This window comes from Equus asinus, chromosome 3 (assembly GCF_041296235.1).
Source record: "Equus asinus isolate D_3611 breed Donkey chromosome 3, EquAss-T2T_v2, whole genome shotgun sequence".
Classification (NCBI taxonomy): domain Eukaryota; kingdom Metazoa; phylum Chordata; class Mammalia; order Perissodactyla; family Equidae; genus Equus; species Equus asinus.
In genome coordinates, this window is record NC_091792.1 from 32572924 (window position 1) to 32592326 (window position 19403).

At 43.1% G+C, this 19403-nt stretch overlaps 1 protein-coding gene across 1 annotated transcript in view; it reads right to left on the minus strand.

Moving 5' to 3' along the window:
- FREM3 (FRAS1 related extracellular matrix 3) overlaps positions 1 to 8022 on the minus strand; it is an 86166-nt gene extending 78144 nt beyond the window's left edge. Inside the window, 3 exon segments of the mRNA XM_014838322.3 lie at positions 919 to 1008; positions 2666 to 3793; positions 3796 to 8022. Of these exon segments, the coding sequence (XP_014693808.3) occupies positions 919 to 1008; positions 2666 to 3793; positions 3796 to 7846 (5269 nt within the window). The 5' untranslated portion in view covers positions 7847 to 8022.
- Positions 8023 to 19403: the final 11381 nt, after the last annotated feature.

Below are 19403 nucleotides of genomic sequence, written 5' to 3' on the forward strand. Positions count from 1 at the left end.
CTTGTGCCAAATGCTTTACATATATTATCTCACTTAATCCTCTAGGCAACCCTTTTATAGACCACCATTTTATACACGGGGAAATGAACCACAGAGAGGACAAGGTCACACGGGGCAAGTTGGGATTCCAACTCAGTATACCATGTGGCCTTTCAGCCAGGACTGCTTTCCAATAAATACAGTCCTGACTGATTACACATAATTTAGGAAGAAAATGCATGCTGCTTAAAGGGAATGAGTAATGATTTATACTAAAAGAGGTTATTGAGCGGCAAGCAGCACATGGACATAATTTCTGCAATTATCCTGTCATACTGCAAAATGAGTTTTCTTTGACCACATAATGCACATATTCCTAGCTGTGTAAAGAAAGTGCCTTCTGTTAACTAGTTGCTGACCATTATGTTACTCTGAAGACACTAAACAGACATAGATGAAACATAAATAGGCAATTTTTAAAGCGAGTTTTCCTCTATGCCAATAAATATATTTTTCACCCCATCCAGGAAGATTACACACCTGAGATCAAGGAACCACTAAGATTCAGTTCTAGAGCTGAAAATTCTAACGAAATCTAAAGGTGGATTTTCCAGTTTGTTTCAGAATGATAGAAACCACCTGCAGGATTCTCAGAAGCCCCTGAAGAGAAATGTACTTGCCTATAGGAAGTCACACAGAATCCAAGTCAGGTAAAATGCTTCATATCTAATTATTGAACGTCCTCATTCTTTGCCCTTCCTAAAAAGCAATTGTCAAGACTCATTTGGCATAGGACCGGAAATAAAACAAAAATCACACATTTATTGATATTATGACATTATTGATTGTGATTACTATATAAACGATTTAATTTTATTTCAATTTCATATTGATTTTAATGAACTAAGACTCACTTTCAAGGTTTCAATATTGGCTTACCATTGTCTTCAACAGAGAGGTAGAAGACGTCTTCTGTTGCCTTGCTGCCTTCGTTCAAGATGTAGCGGATCCTCATCTCATCAATGTCAGCTAATAAAAGAGTGAGCATCTTACAGGTCATAAAGGCACAGTAGAAAATGAGTATGTTAAGAATTTCAGTGTTTTAATAGGTCATAAAAATACTACAACAAATAAAACTTAAAATGATTAAATGAAGACGAATCTAAATTTTCAAAAATGATTAAATGAACACTAATCTAACTTTTTCTGAAAGTTACAATGGCAAAAATAGAACTTTAGTTTAAAACTTTGTTACTGTGCTCCTATGTGCTCAATCTCTGTGATCATGCCCAACAAGAAGGCCATTCTACCTATGTGTGGTTCACAACATCCTTGCCTCTATGGAGAGCTGAGTCTACCCGGTTTTTGGTCATCTGTACAAGTATGGAGCTTGGCATAATGGTGGAGACTCATTAATTACTTGTTGAAATGAATTAAACAAGAATAACTACTGTATTCTAAGATACAAGAAAATGAGAATAAAATCATGATATTTTTCTATTGCCTATTCTCCTGGATTTTCAAGAATTTATCAATTGGGTCTATAATTGTGTTTTTGTATTGGTAATTATTAGTATTTTAAAGACAATTTACATTTTGGGGATATTTATTTGTAAGAACAATTCTTATGGAAGCACATACGATTTCAATTGCTTTAGAAGCAATTCTGAAAATGTGGCTAACCTATTTTTTAAATATCCTTCATAAGTTTTACTCTAAGATTGCATCTAGGTTTGTATGTATGTTTTGTGGGAAATTGCCCGCATCTCTTGACATCTCATATATAGAGCTACATAAAAAAAGTTTGAAGACAATGTAAAGAGCAGCTAAAAGACCCCAGGTGTCACATCACCTAGGAGAGCTCAGGGACCTGCCTCTAGTTCACCATTAGTATGAACAACAAATATCAAAGAAAAATGGTCTTTAAAACGTGGGAAACTTAGTTCTATGCTTTTTATTTAGAGGCAGAAAGTACATTTGAATAGTATAATAACGTGCAGCATAATACTAATATTCAAAATGTAAATACCAAATATCATCTTTAGAAGTCTAGACTTACTGAAAAACTATGCACATAATGCCTAGATAGGTCATTCTTTACTTAAAATTAAAAATTAAGCTGATATGATCAAAATTAATGCAACCTTATCCTACAATATTTCAGGAGCAGAAGCTGTCTTCCTGCATTTTGCAGTTTTAAGGCATAACTACCACCCTTGTTAAATGTCTGAGGGTTCCTTTTTTATTTTTGAGGAAGATTAGCCCTGAGCTAACTACTGCCAGTCCTCCTCTTTTTGCTGAGGAAGACTGGCCCTGAGCTAACATCTGTGCCCATCTTCCTCTACTTTATATGTGGACGTCTATCGCAGCATGGCGTGCCAAGCGGTGCCATGTCTGCACCTGGGATCCGAACCAATGAACCCCGGGCCGCTGAGAAGCAGAAGGTGCGAACTTAACCGCTGCGCCACGGGGCCGGCCCTGAGGGTTCCTTTTAAATGGGGATTCTGATGAAACAATTGAAAAAGGTCTTGTTGCCATTTTCATTACAAGAATAATTTCACATTCCATTGTATTTCCCTAGAATCAGAATCTTTCTGCAAATGGGCTGAGGTCAGGACAATTTTACACAGAGCTGAGAGATCTGATCCACTCAAGGAGAGGGACAGAGGGGACATTGTACACTAACCTTGTGTAAACACTCGCGTGCTCTCGTTTCCAAGGCCAGTGTTGATAATGAAGCCATGCTCTGGTCCTCTGGTCACTTTATACTTCAGGAGCCTGTGGGGGCCATCCTGATGCTCTCCCTTCAGAGACTTGTTGGTAATCAGGAAGTCCACGTGTCCAGTGTGAAGGTGCTTCAAGGCTGGGGCTCCCCTGTTAACGGCAATCTGAGGGAGCCTGTTGTCTAGAGGGCATATGTGGATCTTCATTACCTGAGGTTTGTGTGTCTCCAGGGCAGTGTCTGGGAAGACATAGAAATCAGCATGAGTGCCATCTGTCACAGTCAAGGAGAAGCTGTCTTCAGTCGTCTCACTGCCATTGTGCCAATAGCTAATCAAGTTCTCGTTCAGGTCCCGTTTGGTGAAGGTGGTCACAGGATGGCTGCCATTATACAAAATCTTGCTGTGGAAGGGGACCTGGGTGATGCTAAAGAGGAGAAGATCATCTGGGGTATCCTTGTCTTCCACTGTCAACTCAAAGGGAGTGATCAGCTTGCTTTCCCCTTCCTGCAATATTAGTTTATGGATGGTCAAGATAGGTTTCTTATTGTCCACATCTGTGATGAAGATCCTGATGGTTCGGAACACAGGGTTGTGTCCATCAGTCACTTGAAACGCAAAGCTGTCCATCTTTATCTCATCATTTGAAGTGTGGACATAGAATAGTTTGTTGCCAGCCAACTGAAGCTGAGTGAAAGAGGCAATGGGTTCCCCAGGGTGGTCAGAACTTTCTAAGTGCCCCAGGCTAGGAGCCTGTGTGATGCTAAAGTGAAGCTGTTCATCAGAGCTGTTGATGTCACTGGTGCTAAGTAGATCAGTGGTGAGGGCCACTCTGCCACCTTCTGTCAAAGTGACCCCTTTGCTGATGACCTTAAGGAAGACCCTGTCCAAGCTGCCAATGGTGACATAGAAGTAGCGGTCTATCAAATGGTTAACACCATCAGTCACATCAAACTTGATAAGGTCAAGAACTCCTTCTTGGCCTGTGTGGGTGTAACAGATGAGGCCTCTGTCAATCTCATCCTGGGTAAAGTTCATTCCCAGGGTGAGGTTGTTCCTCACTTCCCCTTTGGGTTGTCTCAGTCTCTGTAGAAGCCCTGTTGAGGCCCAGAACGGAGGACAAAACTGAGGCGTTTATCATCTGAGTCAAGATCTGTGGCCTTGAGGACCTGATTTGTGATGACTGCAGTGTGTCCAGTCTCTAATTCCAGCCCACCATTGATGGTGAGCCGAGGGGTCTCATCATCTACCAGGATCACCACAATGGGTACCTTCCTGTGGGTAGTATGCTTGCCATCACTCAGCCAGACCTCAAAACTGTCCTCTGAGGTCTCAGAGTCATCATGCTCATACACAATGGTGGAGGCCTCCTGGATCTCCTGTAAGGTAAAGCTGTGGATGGGCTGGCTGCCTGTGGCCAGCTGCCGTATGATTCGTCCATGCCGAGGGAGGGCTGTGAGTTGAAAGTGAAGCTCATTTGGTGGCAAGTCAGCATCTGCCCCATTGAGCAGTGGGGTGTCTATGACCAGGCTCATCCCCTCTAATACCACAAACTTACGGGCAAAAAGTTCAGGCTGCTCATCATTGGTGGGTAAGATGATTATAGGGAAGAAGATATTTGGGGAGAAGTTAATGCCATCAGAGCAATAAAAGATAAATTGATCTTCTTGTGGCTCTACCCCCTTGTGGATACTTTGTATGTAATTGATATGCATCATCTGGACATCTCTGATGGAGAAAGCACTGATGGGGCTACCAGCCTGTGACACATCTGAGCCAGGAGCTGGTGCAATATTTTCCAGGTAGCCAGAGGCTGGCTGACCAGTCACTGTGCATAGGATTTCATCTTGGGGAGTGTCCACATCTTCAATATTGAGATGTTCTAAGGTCAAGGGGCTCTTCCCACCTTCATAAACAACATATGCCTCTCTCACCAAGACCTTGGGGACCACGTTGTCCACAGGCAGCACTATCACTTGCACCTGCACTCTCTCCACTATGCTGTCCCCAACCACCCATTGATAAGAACCCTTGGAGACAGCAAAGCTGAAGGTATCATGTTGCTTCTGGAAACCAACTTCACCTCCAGTGTGGACGTAGACTACTGCCCCACTAATGAGGTCCTCTTGAGTGAATTGTTCTGTGGGTAATCCATTCACCAGAATAGTGCCCAATTGGGGACTGTTTTCCATGATGAAAGACAGCATCAAGTCTCTTGTGCCCTTCCTTTTGCCATGGATGATACCCATGGTAATCTCAGTGGCTCTGTTTTCCAGTACATCTATGGAAACATCTAATAATGAACTACCCGTAAAAGAGATCCTGGGACTTCTGTCAGCTGCAGTGGGATGCACAGAAATCTTGACAGTGATGGGTACGTGGTGTACCCTGTCACTTACCTCCAGATGGAAGGTGTCACTGGTACTCTGGTCTCTGCTGTGCTGGTAAGAGACACTCCCATTAATAATATCAGCTTGCCTAAAAGATTCCCCCAGGACCATACATTTTTTTAAGTACTGCAAGTGTCCATGTTGGGGACCCCAGACTAACATGAAGACAATCTGGTCAATGTCTGTGTCAGGGTCTGTAACATCCAGCTCACTACTGCTGAGGATAAAGCTTTCTCCCTCTAAGACAGTAAAGCCTCTGTTGGTAACTACTGGAGGCTGATTGTCCACAGGCTTCAGGAATAATGTGAATGTGCCTGTTATACTGTTGCCTGCAGCATCCTTCACCTGGTAGGTGAACTGCACAACCCGTGGTACAATACCCAGCTTCCTCTGTGGAGGCTGGTAGGCGACTTTGTGGTGATTCACCTGGGCCTGGGTAAAGTGCACGATGGGTGTGTCTGGTGAATCAGTAAGCACAATGTCTCCAGCCTGGACTGGGTGGTTGCCATCTGTGTCAGTTGGAGGTGTCAATAGGGTGTACCATAGGTTCTGGTCATCTGAGTCCTGGTCAATGTATTGGAGGAATTTCTTCTGGAAGTGAGTGAGTTGATATTCTTGCACAGTCATTTCAAGGGTAGTTCCTAGAAAAAGCTCGGGACTCTGCAGATCCACTGGTTGAACCTTGATGGTGAAGAAGTGCTGCTTGGATAGATTGGGAGGGTCATGGTCATCCTGCACATGGAAAGTCAGCTGGGTCATAACAGATTGAGGGCTATGGGGTCCAAGATGGTGGTAGAAGACTTTCCCTTCCATTATGTCTCGCTGAAGCCACTCAGTCACTACCGTCTCATAAAGTCCTTCCTTTCCCACATAATGCCAGTCTTCCTCTTCGGAGGACAGAGGTGGTTCAACCTGCCGCAGCAGCATCTCCCCCAGGAGCTGACTTGAGTGGGAGGAACCAGCAGCCAGATCCCACCCTCTTTCTTCCTCTTTTTCTTCCAGAGGCTGGTCCTCCAGCACAAAGCAGATGGTTGAGTCCTCAGAGTCAATATCTGTAGCACTCAGGACAAAGGGGGAGATCTGGACCACCTGCCCTTCAGTCACTGAGAGCCCAGTGTTAGCACTGACCATTGGTGGTTCATCATCAACAGGTATAATGGTGACCGGGAAGAGGAATTCCACCTGGTTGTGCCCATCCTTCATCTGGAAGATGATATTGTCACTGTAGGTGTCACTGCCATCATGCTGGTACACCACTCGCCCTGCTGCCAGGTCCACTGGTGTGAAATGCTTGCACCCAGCAGGTGCCCCAAGCACCACTAGCTGCCCATGTCTCAAGCCCCTGACTGCAGCTACTTTCACCTCCTCCAGGTTAGAATTATCACTGATTTGAAGGTTGTGGGCACTGGATAGGGGCCTTGACTGACCTTCAAAAAGCAGTAGTCCCTGGTTATAGCTAGCCACTGGGGCCAAGATGTTCATGGACTTCACTAGCACCATGAAGGCAAAGGGGTCTGAGGTGGCGCCATCTCTGTCCATCACCTCCAGCTCCAGCTGGAAGAGGTGCTCCCCATCCAATTTCTCTGTCGGCGGCTGGTAGGCAATTGTTAGTTCCCGCAGCTCCCTCTGGGTGAAGAAGGAGACTGGAAGGCCCAGGGGGTCGTCAGTGCTGACCAAATAGCCCTGCTGCCCTGAAGTAGTTGTGGGGGCATTGAGAACGTTGAAGACCAGGTCATCAGGGTCAGACTCCATATCCTCCGCAGCTAGTGCATCAGGCGTCAGAGCCGTCAGCAGAAACTGATCGACCTCCATCACCATCAGGGCCTCGAAGCTGGGCTTGGGCGTGGTGTTCTCGGCTCCCTCGAGGATCCTCACCAGAAGCTGGAAGTGCTCACGGAGCAGCACCTCCACCGACCCAGCTCCTCGGTCCTCTCGCCCTAGCAGCTCCACCACCATGGGCACATAGTCCCGGTTGGGCGAGGGGGTGGTGGCGGTGTGCTGGTAGCGCACGCCGGCCCGGACAAAAGCTTCACAGTCTATGCCCTTGCCTCTGGTGAGAGGGACCCCCACGGCGTCCACCAAACGCCCGTACCTGGGCAGTGGGCCGCCCTCGGGTGGAAGAGGGATGAGCCGGCACCTGCGGGCGCTCGCGGCTCCGGACTCCAGGGAGGCGAAGTCCAGCACTCTCCTGTCGATGGCCGGGCTCCAGCCCCGCAGCTTCTCCACCGCCAAAGGCCCGTTGCGCGTTACCAGCTCCAAGTGGGAGAAGACCACGACCACCGCCACCGTGAACCGCAGCGCCAGCGTGTAAGTCGGGGTTTCGCAGAGCAGCTGCAGCCGCACCCGGGCGCGTCCGGAGCTGCGGGAACCGAAGTGAGTGTACCGGACCTGGCGGGGCCCGAAGGCGCAGGGGAAGCGGCGCGGGCAGAGCGCTCCGTGGTGCAGAGGCAGGGCGTCCAGCACCGTCACCTCGCACCGGTCCCCCGGCTGCACTCGAATCACCAGGTCCCGGAGCGGGTCGAGCCAAAGCGAGCGCCCTACGGGCACCCGGAGCACAGGGTTGGTGATCAGGACGCTGGGACCGTCGCGGCTGCTGCAACCAAGTGCGCCCCAGGTGGGCAGGTGGAGCACCGGGTGAGGTTCAGTCCCAGGCGAGAGTACCTGTCCCCGTAGCACGGGGCAGTTCAGGAGCAGGTAGGCTAACGCCGCGACAAGCTGGCGAGGCGTAGCAGCAGGACGCCGAGATGTCCCAGCCATGGGACCTTGGAGCTGGGATGCCCGGAGGGTAGCCTGTCCAAAGAGGGGCCCCGCTCAGCTGCAGGTGCAGGCGGTGGAGGTGGTGGCTGCTGTCCAGTCCGGAACCGATGCAAGGACGCAGCAGGAGACAGCGGCTAAGCTTCAGCTGCAGCAGGTAAAAGCAGCTGGCGGGAAGGGGCTCTGCCCACCTTCTGCCCCGCCCCCGTCCCAGGTCTCTCCTCTGCTGGCGCCAGGGGCCCCCAGATACGCCCCAGCTCCCCGACACGTAGCGAGGGTGCAGGAGTTCTTCCCTTTGCTTCTTGGCGATTTTACCCGCGCTGCCTTCCTGACCTTCGCAGCCAGGGTGTGGCCGCCACCGTGCAGCCCGGGCTGCCTGCCTAGGACCAGGTGGTCTGGATACTGTCCTCCCCGGGCGCCTCAAAGGGATCGTCCCTTAGTGCTGGGAGACCGACTGTGACTGTTCCCCGCATCAGTTCTGCGCGTTTGAGCCGCTGCGCGCCCGCGGTCCATTCATCCAGGCGGTGGTGTTTCTGATAGGAGGGAGAGACACCGTTTCTCTTCCTTACCGCTGACGGGAGTGCATTTTCTAGACAAAATTGAGTCTCAGTCAGGACATAGAAGAAGCTAGTGGGAGCTATTTTGCAAATAGGATTTTCTAGCTGTCTGTCTGATGAAGCAGCTTATTCCGGATCTTGTAATTCAGTGCTTTCTAAACAACCTTGGCATTTTTCTTCTGCTCAGTTTTTTTGGGAAAAGGATTAGTATCCACGCTGGTGAACTTCAATAGCTTAAAAAAATCTATTTCTCGTCAGTGGGGCTCACATACCACAATCAGGTGTGCAGGTCAGCTTCCTTCCATTCTCTCAGAATGTGGTTTCCATATCTAATCAACACTGACCCGCCTCTGAGTTTATTAGACATGCTGTTTCCTAATTACTTTCTTTGTAGAAAAATATATAGTAGCCAGAGGGGAGGATGTCAAGAGAAACGGTCGCAGAGAAAATACCACAGATACTTGGATCTATTTCTGTGAATTAATCTATTTAACACTTGGAATCAGTCTCTTCATGGCTTTCCCGGAGGATGCCTGCCCTCCGTGGGTGTAGCGTTAGGTACTTAGTCTCGGATTCATTTTTTAATTATGAAAGGTGTCCATTTAGCCACAGTGCAGAGTTGATGTGCTTTCTTAGGCAATTAATGTGAATGCAACAGTGACTTTTTGATGACAATGAAAATAGACACATCCAAAATTGTGTTGATAAAAATGGCTTCAAGGGGAATATAAATCTGTAGAATGTCATCCTCAATTTATTCTTTTGACTTTTTACAGGGTTTCAGACGTCTGTTTTATTCACTTCAGCAGCAACAGCAGCAGCAGCAGTAACTGACTCTCAGAGCACGAATAATCTGCTAGTGGCCTGAAAGAGTTAATTTTCTGTCTAGCTATTTAATCAGTCAGTGAAATGCTGTGGGTCTATATAATCCACTGAAGCAGAATGCTTGTACACCTCATTAGCACACAGATTTGTTCATAAAACAGAATATTAAGACATAGTAAATTTGTAACAATGTATGTTTAACCTAATTATGCTAGTCCAGTGTGTCTGGAAAATATTATTTAAAGAATATTTTTAATTGAAACACAGGTAAAATTCCATTATAAAGGAAAGCGGCATTATGTTTCAGAAGGCTACTGCCTTGTCCAAAGGATGGTTGTTTATAGTAGAACTTTTATTGGTCTGTATATATTACATTTTACCAAGTGCATATTCTTGTATGAGTGCAATTTTGGTTCCTGTCCAAGCCCGGGTCGCCCTGGGCAACTAGCCTCTCCATGTGCTAGTTCATTATAGGCGGAGATGGGGGTGGGCAGCGGAGAAACTGCTATGTTTATATTTTTGTCCTGTGGCCCTCTGCTTCCAGCTAACGTTCTCTCTCCTCTTTGTCACTACCAAACTTCTTGAAAGTGGTTTTTAAAAAATCTTTTACTTTACTACCTGCATTTCTTAACCGCCCACTCACTCTCTCTTAGGACAGTCCTGTCTGGCTTCCTTCTGGCTTTTAGACACATCAACAAAACTCTTGCTAAGGTCATCAGTAACCTCCATGTGGCAAAATCCCATGATTGTTTCTCATATTGTCCATTTGCCACACCCTCCAGTTTTCCTCGTTCCTCTCAGTTCAAGTCCTACTTCTTCAGGAAGCCTTTTTCCTATGTTGCCCAAGCCATATGACATCTCTGTTTGCGATTATACATTCATGGACAACTTGATTAAGGTCTGTCTTCTCCACTAGACTTTAAACTCCACAAAAGCAGGGAGTATGGGATGTGCACCCCTGATACTGAGTGCTTATGTCAAGGATTGACGCATAGCAGGTACGTAATAACTATTTGTTGATTGAATGGGTAAAGGAACGAAGGAGTATGAGAAGTAATCATTGACATACTATGAAGTCTAGGTGCCAGGTGGAAGAAACCAGTGAAAATGCAGGAGATTTTCTTTCTTCCTTCCTCAGACTATGCCAATTCATTAGAGCTGGTGACAGCTCTGTTTACAGAATGCAAATTTGATTTCTAGTCAAATATTTATTTTATCAGAGTTTTCCTTCCGCAGGGCAATTTCACTCATTCATGTCATATTTCTTTTATCTCTGGTCATCCCAAATTTATCCTTTAAAGCTGAGCGGCATTTTAAGTCTGTCATTAAGTGGCAAAGAAAAGAACTACAAACTGTGTGCTATGCTCAAGGTTTTCATATGCCCCGTGTCATTCGATCCGTGCAAAACCCTGCAAGGTGGTTATGTGTCTTGTTTCTAATTTGTATGTAATAATAGATCCTGCCTCATATAGCTAGTACAAGAATTAAATGGATTACTACATAAAGAGGCTTTGAACAGTGTCTGGCACACAGTAAGCATTCAATAAATGTAAGTTATAATTATAGATGAGAAATTGAGATTTATGGAAGTTAAGTAGAAAAATTTTGCCCTGTAAATTAATTCAACTATCACTAAAATTGTGTCCTACAGGGAACGACTCTCACATGCCCTTGTCACTCCAGGGGACTTTCCGTCATGTCCCACTCCATAAATAATTGGCTCTGCCCAGAAGTACATAAATTGTATTTAATAGTTCATAGAACTAGGAGACTATGTGTCCAAATATCCTGCTTGTACCTTGGCAGAGAGACAGTCCCTTTTCAGAAAAGTCGCATCCAGTCGTGAGAAGAGTGATGGAGAACAGGTAGGGAAAGGTCCTGCCTCACGAACTAGGAAGTTCTATCACAGTATGTCTGCTCCTTGTCAAGGCTCATGGAGCCAAGACCAGGTAGCTAGTCAACCTGATCTTTGCTGAAGCTATTTTTCTCTCTACCAGCTGGAGAAATAAAAGGTCCTAAACCCTAAATATCACAAGGTGAATGCCTTGAATGAGGTTGCTTGCAAATGCTTAACATTAATATACTCCAGTAAAGCCTACCTGGAGGCCTTACTGTAATTAACCTTGGGCCAGCAGTGGACCCTTAGACGTTGAAGAACATGTTCCTGGGAGGCTACAGGTTAAAACAAACAAACAAACTGCCTCTCCTAAAAAGCCTTAAAATAGCACTCATTGGCTGTGTAAGTCATTTGTCATCTGTCAGGACTGCAGCTTCAAGAGATATTAACTAAGTTAAGCATACGGCCTTTCAGTGGCCAAGCTGGCTTTGCCCCCATTACACAAGGAGTCAGTGAGGCATCTATGTTTCTTATCAGCCCCTCGTAGCCTGAAGAATGTGGTGGCTGCAGCTCCATCTCAATGACTGTATCCCAGGGCCATGTCTGCCTTTGTGTAGATCTGGACAGGGATCTCCATGCTCTGCAGGATGAGCACCATTGTTCTCTGTGCCTGCACACACTACAGAATGTTGTCAAAGGCAGGCTCCACCCACCAGGGCAAGGAGAAGATCATTATGCCCAATGGGAGTAACCACATAGCTTGTATCAAAGATATGATGCTGCATTCATTGACTTCTAAAACTTTCCCAACAAATACTTCTAGTCATCCTATTAATGTCAAGGACACTGTGACTGTCAGTGCATTTGGGAACTGGGTGGTGTTGGGAAGGAGAGGGTGAAAGGGAATCAGAATATTTTGCCTGCTTTTCTGAGAATTCAACTGGCATCAGAGCCAGTGGCATCAGAGCAGGTGGCTCTGGCTCTCTCATGCCCGAGAGAGCCATCCTTCAGGCTGTTGCGTGCATGATCCCTGACTCCCAGGGCTCCTGTGCAGGCTGTTGCTGCTCAGGGAAAATGATGGGTTGCAGGGAGTCAAGAGCAGGGAGCAAGTGAGAGGTAGGGGAAGAAGGCTCTCTTCTGCTCTGTGCCAGTACAAAGGGCAGATTCAAGCTCCCTCATTCCTGGTTGAACGTAATACCCTGGGAGAACAAAAGGGATTATTCAGCACTAATTTGTGAGATGATAATTGATTATCTTACTTTAAATCATACAACATATAAAAGAAGTAACTATTTTTTACTTCAAAGGAAGGCATTGGCAACATGTGCAAAAAAAAAAAAAGAATCAAAGCTAAAAGATTGAATGTTTTTCTAATCTACGTGGTATTCTTTGTTCATTTATAGTATATGTAAGTATAACGTCTATTTAAGCAGAGATTTCCTTTTAAGTAGTTTCAAATTCTAGAAGCAAAAGCTCTCATGATGAAGAATAGTGATATTATTTAATTGGCAGTGTTCTTTGGAGAAATCTTAGTGCAATGTGACCTCAGAATAACTTAAAGATGACACTATTTTGCCCTTTATTTGGGTTTTCCATTAATCCAATTTGAATGAGTTAATAGGATGTCTGGCTTTTAGGCATAGTCCTATTTATTTGTCTACAAGTTTTACCTGATGGGGAATTATGTATTTTTAATAAATCAGCTTTTTTCTCTCTTAAGAATTGATCTCTTGCATATTACAATCAGGGTTTCAGCTCTGAAATTTAAAGCTCAGCCAAATTCAGAAAATGATTTGTTAGTATGTTTATCAATTAACTATAATTACCATTACTTCTCAGTTATTTTTTCTTTTGCATATGCTTTCAGAGCATTTTCTTTTGACTTTTTTCCTTTAATCAATAGTGCCAGTGCAGAATGTGTGTAAGAAATACAGGACTATTAAGATATGATTGTAACTTTATTAAATATGTTTTATAAAGAAGTTAAAGCTTTAGAAATATCTTACCGCAAAATATGATCAAAAGCTGTTGAATAGATGTTAAAATATCATGTAAGCATTTTTATTTAAATATTAATATGTTTCTATGTTAAATTGTTAGTATTAGTGGTGTTGTATGAGTTTGCTAGGACTGCTACAGCAAAGTACCTCAAACTGGGTGGTTTAAACAACAGAAATTTATTGTCTCACAGTTCTGGAGGCTGCAAGTCCAAAATCAGGGTGTCAGCAGGCTCAGTTCCAGGGCTGTGTGGGAGCGATCCGTTCCAGGCCTCTCTCCTTGGCTTGTCTCCTCCCTGTGTCTCTTCCTATTATCCTCCCTCTATCTGGATCTCTGCACCCAAATTTTCCTTTTTTCTAAGGACACAGTCGTATTGGGTTAGGGCCCGTTCTAATAACCTCATTTTAACTTGATTACCTCTGTGAAGATCCTGTCTCCAAATAAGGTCATATTCTGAGGTTATGGGCGTCAGGACTTCAACATATGTACTTTGGGGAGACGCAATTTAACCCATAGCACTCTTGCTTTGGCCTCCCCAAATTCATATCCTTTTCACATGCAAAATACATTCACCCCATTCCAACATCTGCAAAAGTTTTAAACCATTCCAGCATCAACTCTAAGTCCAAAATACCCAAACTCATTTAAATCAATTATGAGTGAGATTTGGGGTATGGTTCATCCTGGGGCAAAATTCCTTTCTATCTGCTTCCAAAGTACAGTGGTGGGAAAGGCATGGGGCAGACGTTTCCATTCCAAAAGGGGAAAATCAGAAAGGGAAAGAATTATGGATCCCAAGCAAGTCTGACACTTGGCAGGACAAATTCCGTCAGATTTTAAGGCCTGAGAATAATCCTCTTGGGCTGGTTGCTCTGTCTGCTCTGTCCTTTGGACCCAGCTGAGTATCAGCCCCACCCCCTCAGTTTAGGGTGGGTATGTAACAATATTCTGGACTAGTTGTGACCTATAAAAAATGCTAACATGGGAGGAAAAAGTTCCCCAGGCAAGTTGAAGGAGGAAAAAAAAATCTAAAATCTAATTTGAATTTTACCTGATTAATAAGGGGCTGATTTACTCATCTTTAGAGTTAAGGCAATGCTCAATGTAAATTCACATGTGAGTGGTTAGGTGGGAAATCAACTCTGGAAGCCCTTTGATATCAGAGAAAATTATCACCTTATTATTAGATTCTTTCCAGAAATAATGATAATAAAAATTATCAATTATATAACATGTAGCCACACATTCTCACGATTTTTTTTCTGCAGAGCCAAATTGTTAAGTAACACCTAACGGGCATATGGAAAATCCTCAGGTTATAGTCGTACATATTTTCCTCAGATTGGGCTAAAAATGAGCGCAACTTTCCCATTTACACCAATCCAGGGTTGAAGATGGAGAGGGTGTCCTCTAAATAATAAATGTTGCTTCACTACTTGACCTGTTGGTTTCGAAATATCATTCAGAATAACTGCAAAGAACTTTTAGTTATGACATTTAGAATATTTTTAAGGCAGTAACTTGTTTACTTAATTTTGACTTTCAAGGGCATTTGCAACACATAGGTAAACTTGAACGAGGTTTATTACACGGTTTCTATTAGAGATCCCAAAGGAAATTGACTTAATCATTTGTTAAAGACTAATTTATAATTGGCATATCAAAACTATTTTTAGAAGAAGATGCTAAGAGTAGCCGGATGATGAAATGAGATTAAGTTTGCATGTGTGGATGTGTGTGCTCTCCTTTTCAACGAAGGAGAAGCTCCTTGACTTGCTGAAGGCAGCCTTCCTTAGACCCGTAGACAGGGCTTCCTGAAGTCACAGAAGGTGGCACAACTTTGCATTCTTCCCCTCCCCACTAAGGACAGGTGTGGACACTTTGGAGTCACTTCAAAAATTTTGCTTAGAAGAAAAACTCCTAAGCATTTTTGAATCATTAAAATTTTTGAAATTTTGAATCATTAAAGCCAAATGTTATTATTTTGGAGGGTTGACAAGGTTAACAGATTGATCAGGCTATGTTTGGAGAATGTGAGGGAACTCTAAATTCAAATATTTAAAGGGTTAGACAGATGACATGAATTAATTAAGCCATAGGATATAAGAAAATAAAGGAGAAAGACTAGATTTCAGTCTCTGCTGGGAACACATAAAGTGCGTGCTTTCCGCTCAAGCATGGTTTTCATCTACAAAGGACGCAATGCTGTTTCACAACGTATCTTTTGCCCTCTAGGATGTAAGATTTTTGGAAGATGTCCGCCTTTTAGGCAGTGTGGGAATATTTTGCACACCAAGGTGTACGGTGTAGCATGAGCTAGGAAGAAAGGACCTTCATATAAGTCCAGTTTTATTTTAATTAGGGATCATGAGAAATGACCATTGGCATAGATCTGTGTCTGTTGACCCCACAGCAGGGATGGCAAGGAAGCTACCCAGGCACCCACTTATTGACCTTGGTGGGCTGTGATGCAGCAGGGATGTTAGAGCTAAGAGTGGGCTCCGCAGTGGTGGTACACTGTGGATTGATCTTAAATTTTGTATGCATGTCACCTTCTTGGATCAATATCCACTCAGTGCCTCATTCTATTCCAGAGGATATATAAGTAAAAAAATCAGGATGTTTTAGGGGAGGAAAAGGAGAGAGGAAAGGGAAACAGAGATGGAGAATTGTAGGGGAAGATACAACAGAAGGGTAAAGACTCCCAGGGAGAAAGACAATGAAGGCACTTGGACAAACCACCCAGGGTGAGATTAAGTGAAATGACATATGGCAAGTGCCTAGCATCTAGGCCTCCGGGTCTCCCAACGTCTGTGGGTCCCTTGCTCATTCCTTCCATTTGGGGTTAAGAACTGGCTTTCCATTTATGGGTGTTCCCTAGGACCCAAAGTGGGTCCAATAAGACTTTTTACATTTAATCATTCCAAAGTTTATGTTCAGCTGTTTATTTCACATAATTATATGGTATTTTATCTATAGATCTTTCTAAGCTTAACCTTATTCTCTATATAATATACAGAGGAATAAACACAGTTTGTGTTTTGAAGATTATGTTTATTTTCCTCTTCAGGACTTCTTGAAACAAAAGTCTTGTAAATTGATGAAAATATGTAGTAGATGAAGTTTATTAAGCTTTTGATCACATTCATTTCATATATTTGAACATGCAGACATTGCAATATGAACATTGCAATATAAAGATTAAAATTTATGTTTTTAAGTTGAAAAAGTTATAGTTTCGAGTTATGAGAGAAATTTTAAGGCAGTCCAAATCAATATAGCATTTTAAAAAGTCTAGGTTTCTTTTGTGTCACTTGCAAAGTGTAGAATTTTAATAATACAAAACAGCTGCAGTGGGAGAGGAATGCACCATACCAGCTGCTTTCTTTTCTTTTGTTACCATTCTTGAATGAGTTTATTTTTAGTAATGTAGCATGTTTATTATTCACTTAAAGTGATTGTAAAAGCAAATTTTGAATAGATGCTTTAAGCATACATATAAATTCTCTATGAGTTTTCTTATTGCACACATTATCTTGAGTGATATTTTTACTGGCTTATTTGTTATCAAGACATTTATGGTGTTCAACACTATTACTTTTTCTTGTGTGCTTTGTAATGTCAGATGCTCTAAATTAAAGATGTGCTTGGTAATTATTCAGTTATTTGAATTTGCAAGCTAAGTTTGCAAACTATGATGTTTATGAGAAAGAATTGGATAACATTTCCAGACTTGGCAGAAATAAAGAATGCCCTTTTATACAAAAAGGTCCACTAAAGCACTAATAAAAAATGATGAACAATTGAGAGAATAATTCCAACTAAATAATCTGCTTTTGGAATAAAAATATTTTTTTTCTGATCTTAAAATAGCTAAATCCATGAGTATTAATCATTGGGTAACAGTTTAACCACTTTTCTGTACCTGTGATAGAGTCCGAGGCAGGCCAGCTATATTTCATGTTTGGCATAATTGCAGGTCCTTGAAATCTGAGGTCTGTAGACCCATTGCCAGGGTTTTCCTTCATCCCCCTGGATGTTCAGCATGACCACGTGGCACTCCCTTCTATTGGGCCTCTTTGGTGCTGCAGACTCAGGCAAAGCACCATCTGTACTGTTTTTTCTTTGCTCTCTTAATTACTTCATAGAGTCACCGAAGTTTTTGGCAGGTGCTAGGAACTCAGGAAAGAAGACAGTCATCCCGAGGAAAGGAATGACTCATATTGTTGTAGATATGCCAGAAGAACTAAAAATAATTTTGTAGGTCAGTTACAGATTATGTGTGCTAAAGAGGAGTAGGGTAATAGAAATATTCCAGTTCAATTTCATCACCAGATTTTATTATAGTTATTTTTAAAATCAGAATTTTCTCACCACTGATTTTCCCTTTCTTTTCTTTTTTTGAGGAAGATCAGCCCTGAGCTAACATCTGCTGCCAATCCTCCTCTTTTTGCTGAGGAAGACTGGCCCTGAGCTAACATCAGTGCCCATCTTCTTCTACTTTATATGTGGGATGCCTGCCACAGCATGGCTTGACAAGCAGTGCATTGGTCCCCACCTAGGATCCAAACTGGTGAACCCCGGGCCTCCGAAGCGGAACATGTGAGCTTAACCGATGCGCCACTGGACTGGCCCCTGATTTTCCCATTTTAATGAACAGTATTGTCTTTCTTCTAGTTGCCCAAGTTCAAAAGCATAATCATTAAAATCCTTCCCCTCCATTGCCTTCTGTATTTATTCTCTCTGCAACTATCAAGAGCTTGCTAAGTGTCAGGCACTGTGATGAATACAGCATGATCTCCATCCTCTAAAAGGTGTGGAGTCAGTTTAGAGCCCGTGGCTAGTTAGTACTGAATTTTTCTCATATCTTCACTTCCCTGTCCTTTTCTGTTGTGACTATTTTCTTTCAGACTTTCGTCACTTTATACTGGACTATTACATTACTCTTCAAGTCTCTAATCATCTTGTACACTGTCACTTTGATCCTGCTTCTCCCTCCCCTCAGAGCTTCCTGTGGCTCCCTCTTACCTCTCAGATCAAGTTCACACTCTGTAGTCTGTCAGGTAAGGCCTCCCACAGAAGGCTCCAGCCTGCCTTTATTTACTCTGAAGTGATTGTGATATCTCCTTTGCCTGAAGTGCCCTTCTTCCATTTTTTCTGTGAATCCAGTTTCAACTGTCTGTCGAGGACCAACTGAACTCCACTACAACAGAGCTTTTCCTGAGCTCAGGATGGGAGTGATTTCTCCTTCCCAACCCCTTGACTACTTATTGTTGAGACTACTGTCATGGTACTGATTGTTCACTTCCCTGTACAGCTGGTTATCACTTCCTGTTCGTACTCCATTGTTAACTTCTATTTAGACTGTCTTTATATCACCTAGAGTTGATAACAAGTGCTTTTTGCAAGCAGAAGTCACTCAGTAAACAGTTATGGATTGATAGTTTCAAATAAACATGAATTAACTCACTGGTTTATTCATTCACTTCTATAAGCAAAGACACAGGAATATAATTATCGAAGACCAATTCTACAGCATTGTAAGCTTCTGTCATAGCCTTCTTGTACATCCAATTAATTCTTATTGATAAAGTCATTTAGTTATTCCCCCTATTGTATCTTCAAAGACTGAGAGCAAACTTTGGTGGTATATGTAAAAAGTAATACCTTTTTTCCAAATATTTGATTCTAACCTCAATTCATTATATACGCATATGTATCTATATATGTCTCTATTTATATATGTATCTCTATATATGTATGTACATACATATGTGTGTACACAAAGAGACACTATTTAAGCTGTGTTACAAAAACAAGTACGTTGAATTGAATTCAGTATCTTCATATTGGAGACAATCAACGCTATAATTTGTGCTGCCAGCTTAACTCATTTTTGTGCAGTTATTGGAAAAATGCTTTTCCTACTATTTTTGTTTAATTGAAGTTTCCTGAGATTGCAAGGGGAGCTAATAAAAAACTGTTATCATTTACAACTGTGTATCAGTTTGAGTCACATTTCCTACATACTGCAATCAAAGCAGAATAAAGAAACACATTGGATCCTACACTGATGAAACATGCTGAAATTGATGTGGTAAGTAAGAGAAGTTGTCGTAGTTGCCGACAGTAAAGCTGGTGCCTCAGGTTATGACAGTGGAGTCCAGATGTGAGGTGCTGGGAAGAACGCTGGGCTTGTGGTAGGAAGATCTGGACTCTGCTTATTAGTTATGCTGCCTTAGGCAAGTGCCACAGCTCATGGTCTCCTTCTGAGTCTCTGCTCTCCTGTCTCAATATGTATTTAATAATACCTGCCTCCGCACAATGAGGTCTGAACAGTGTA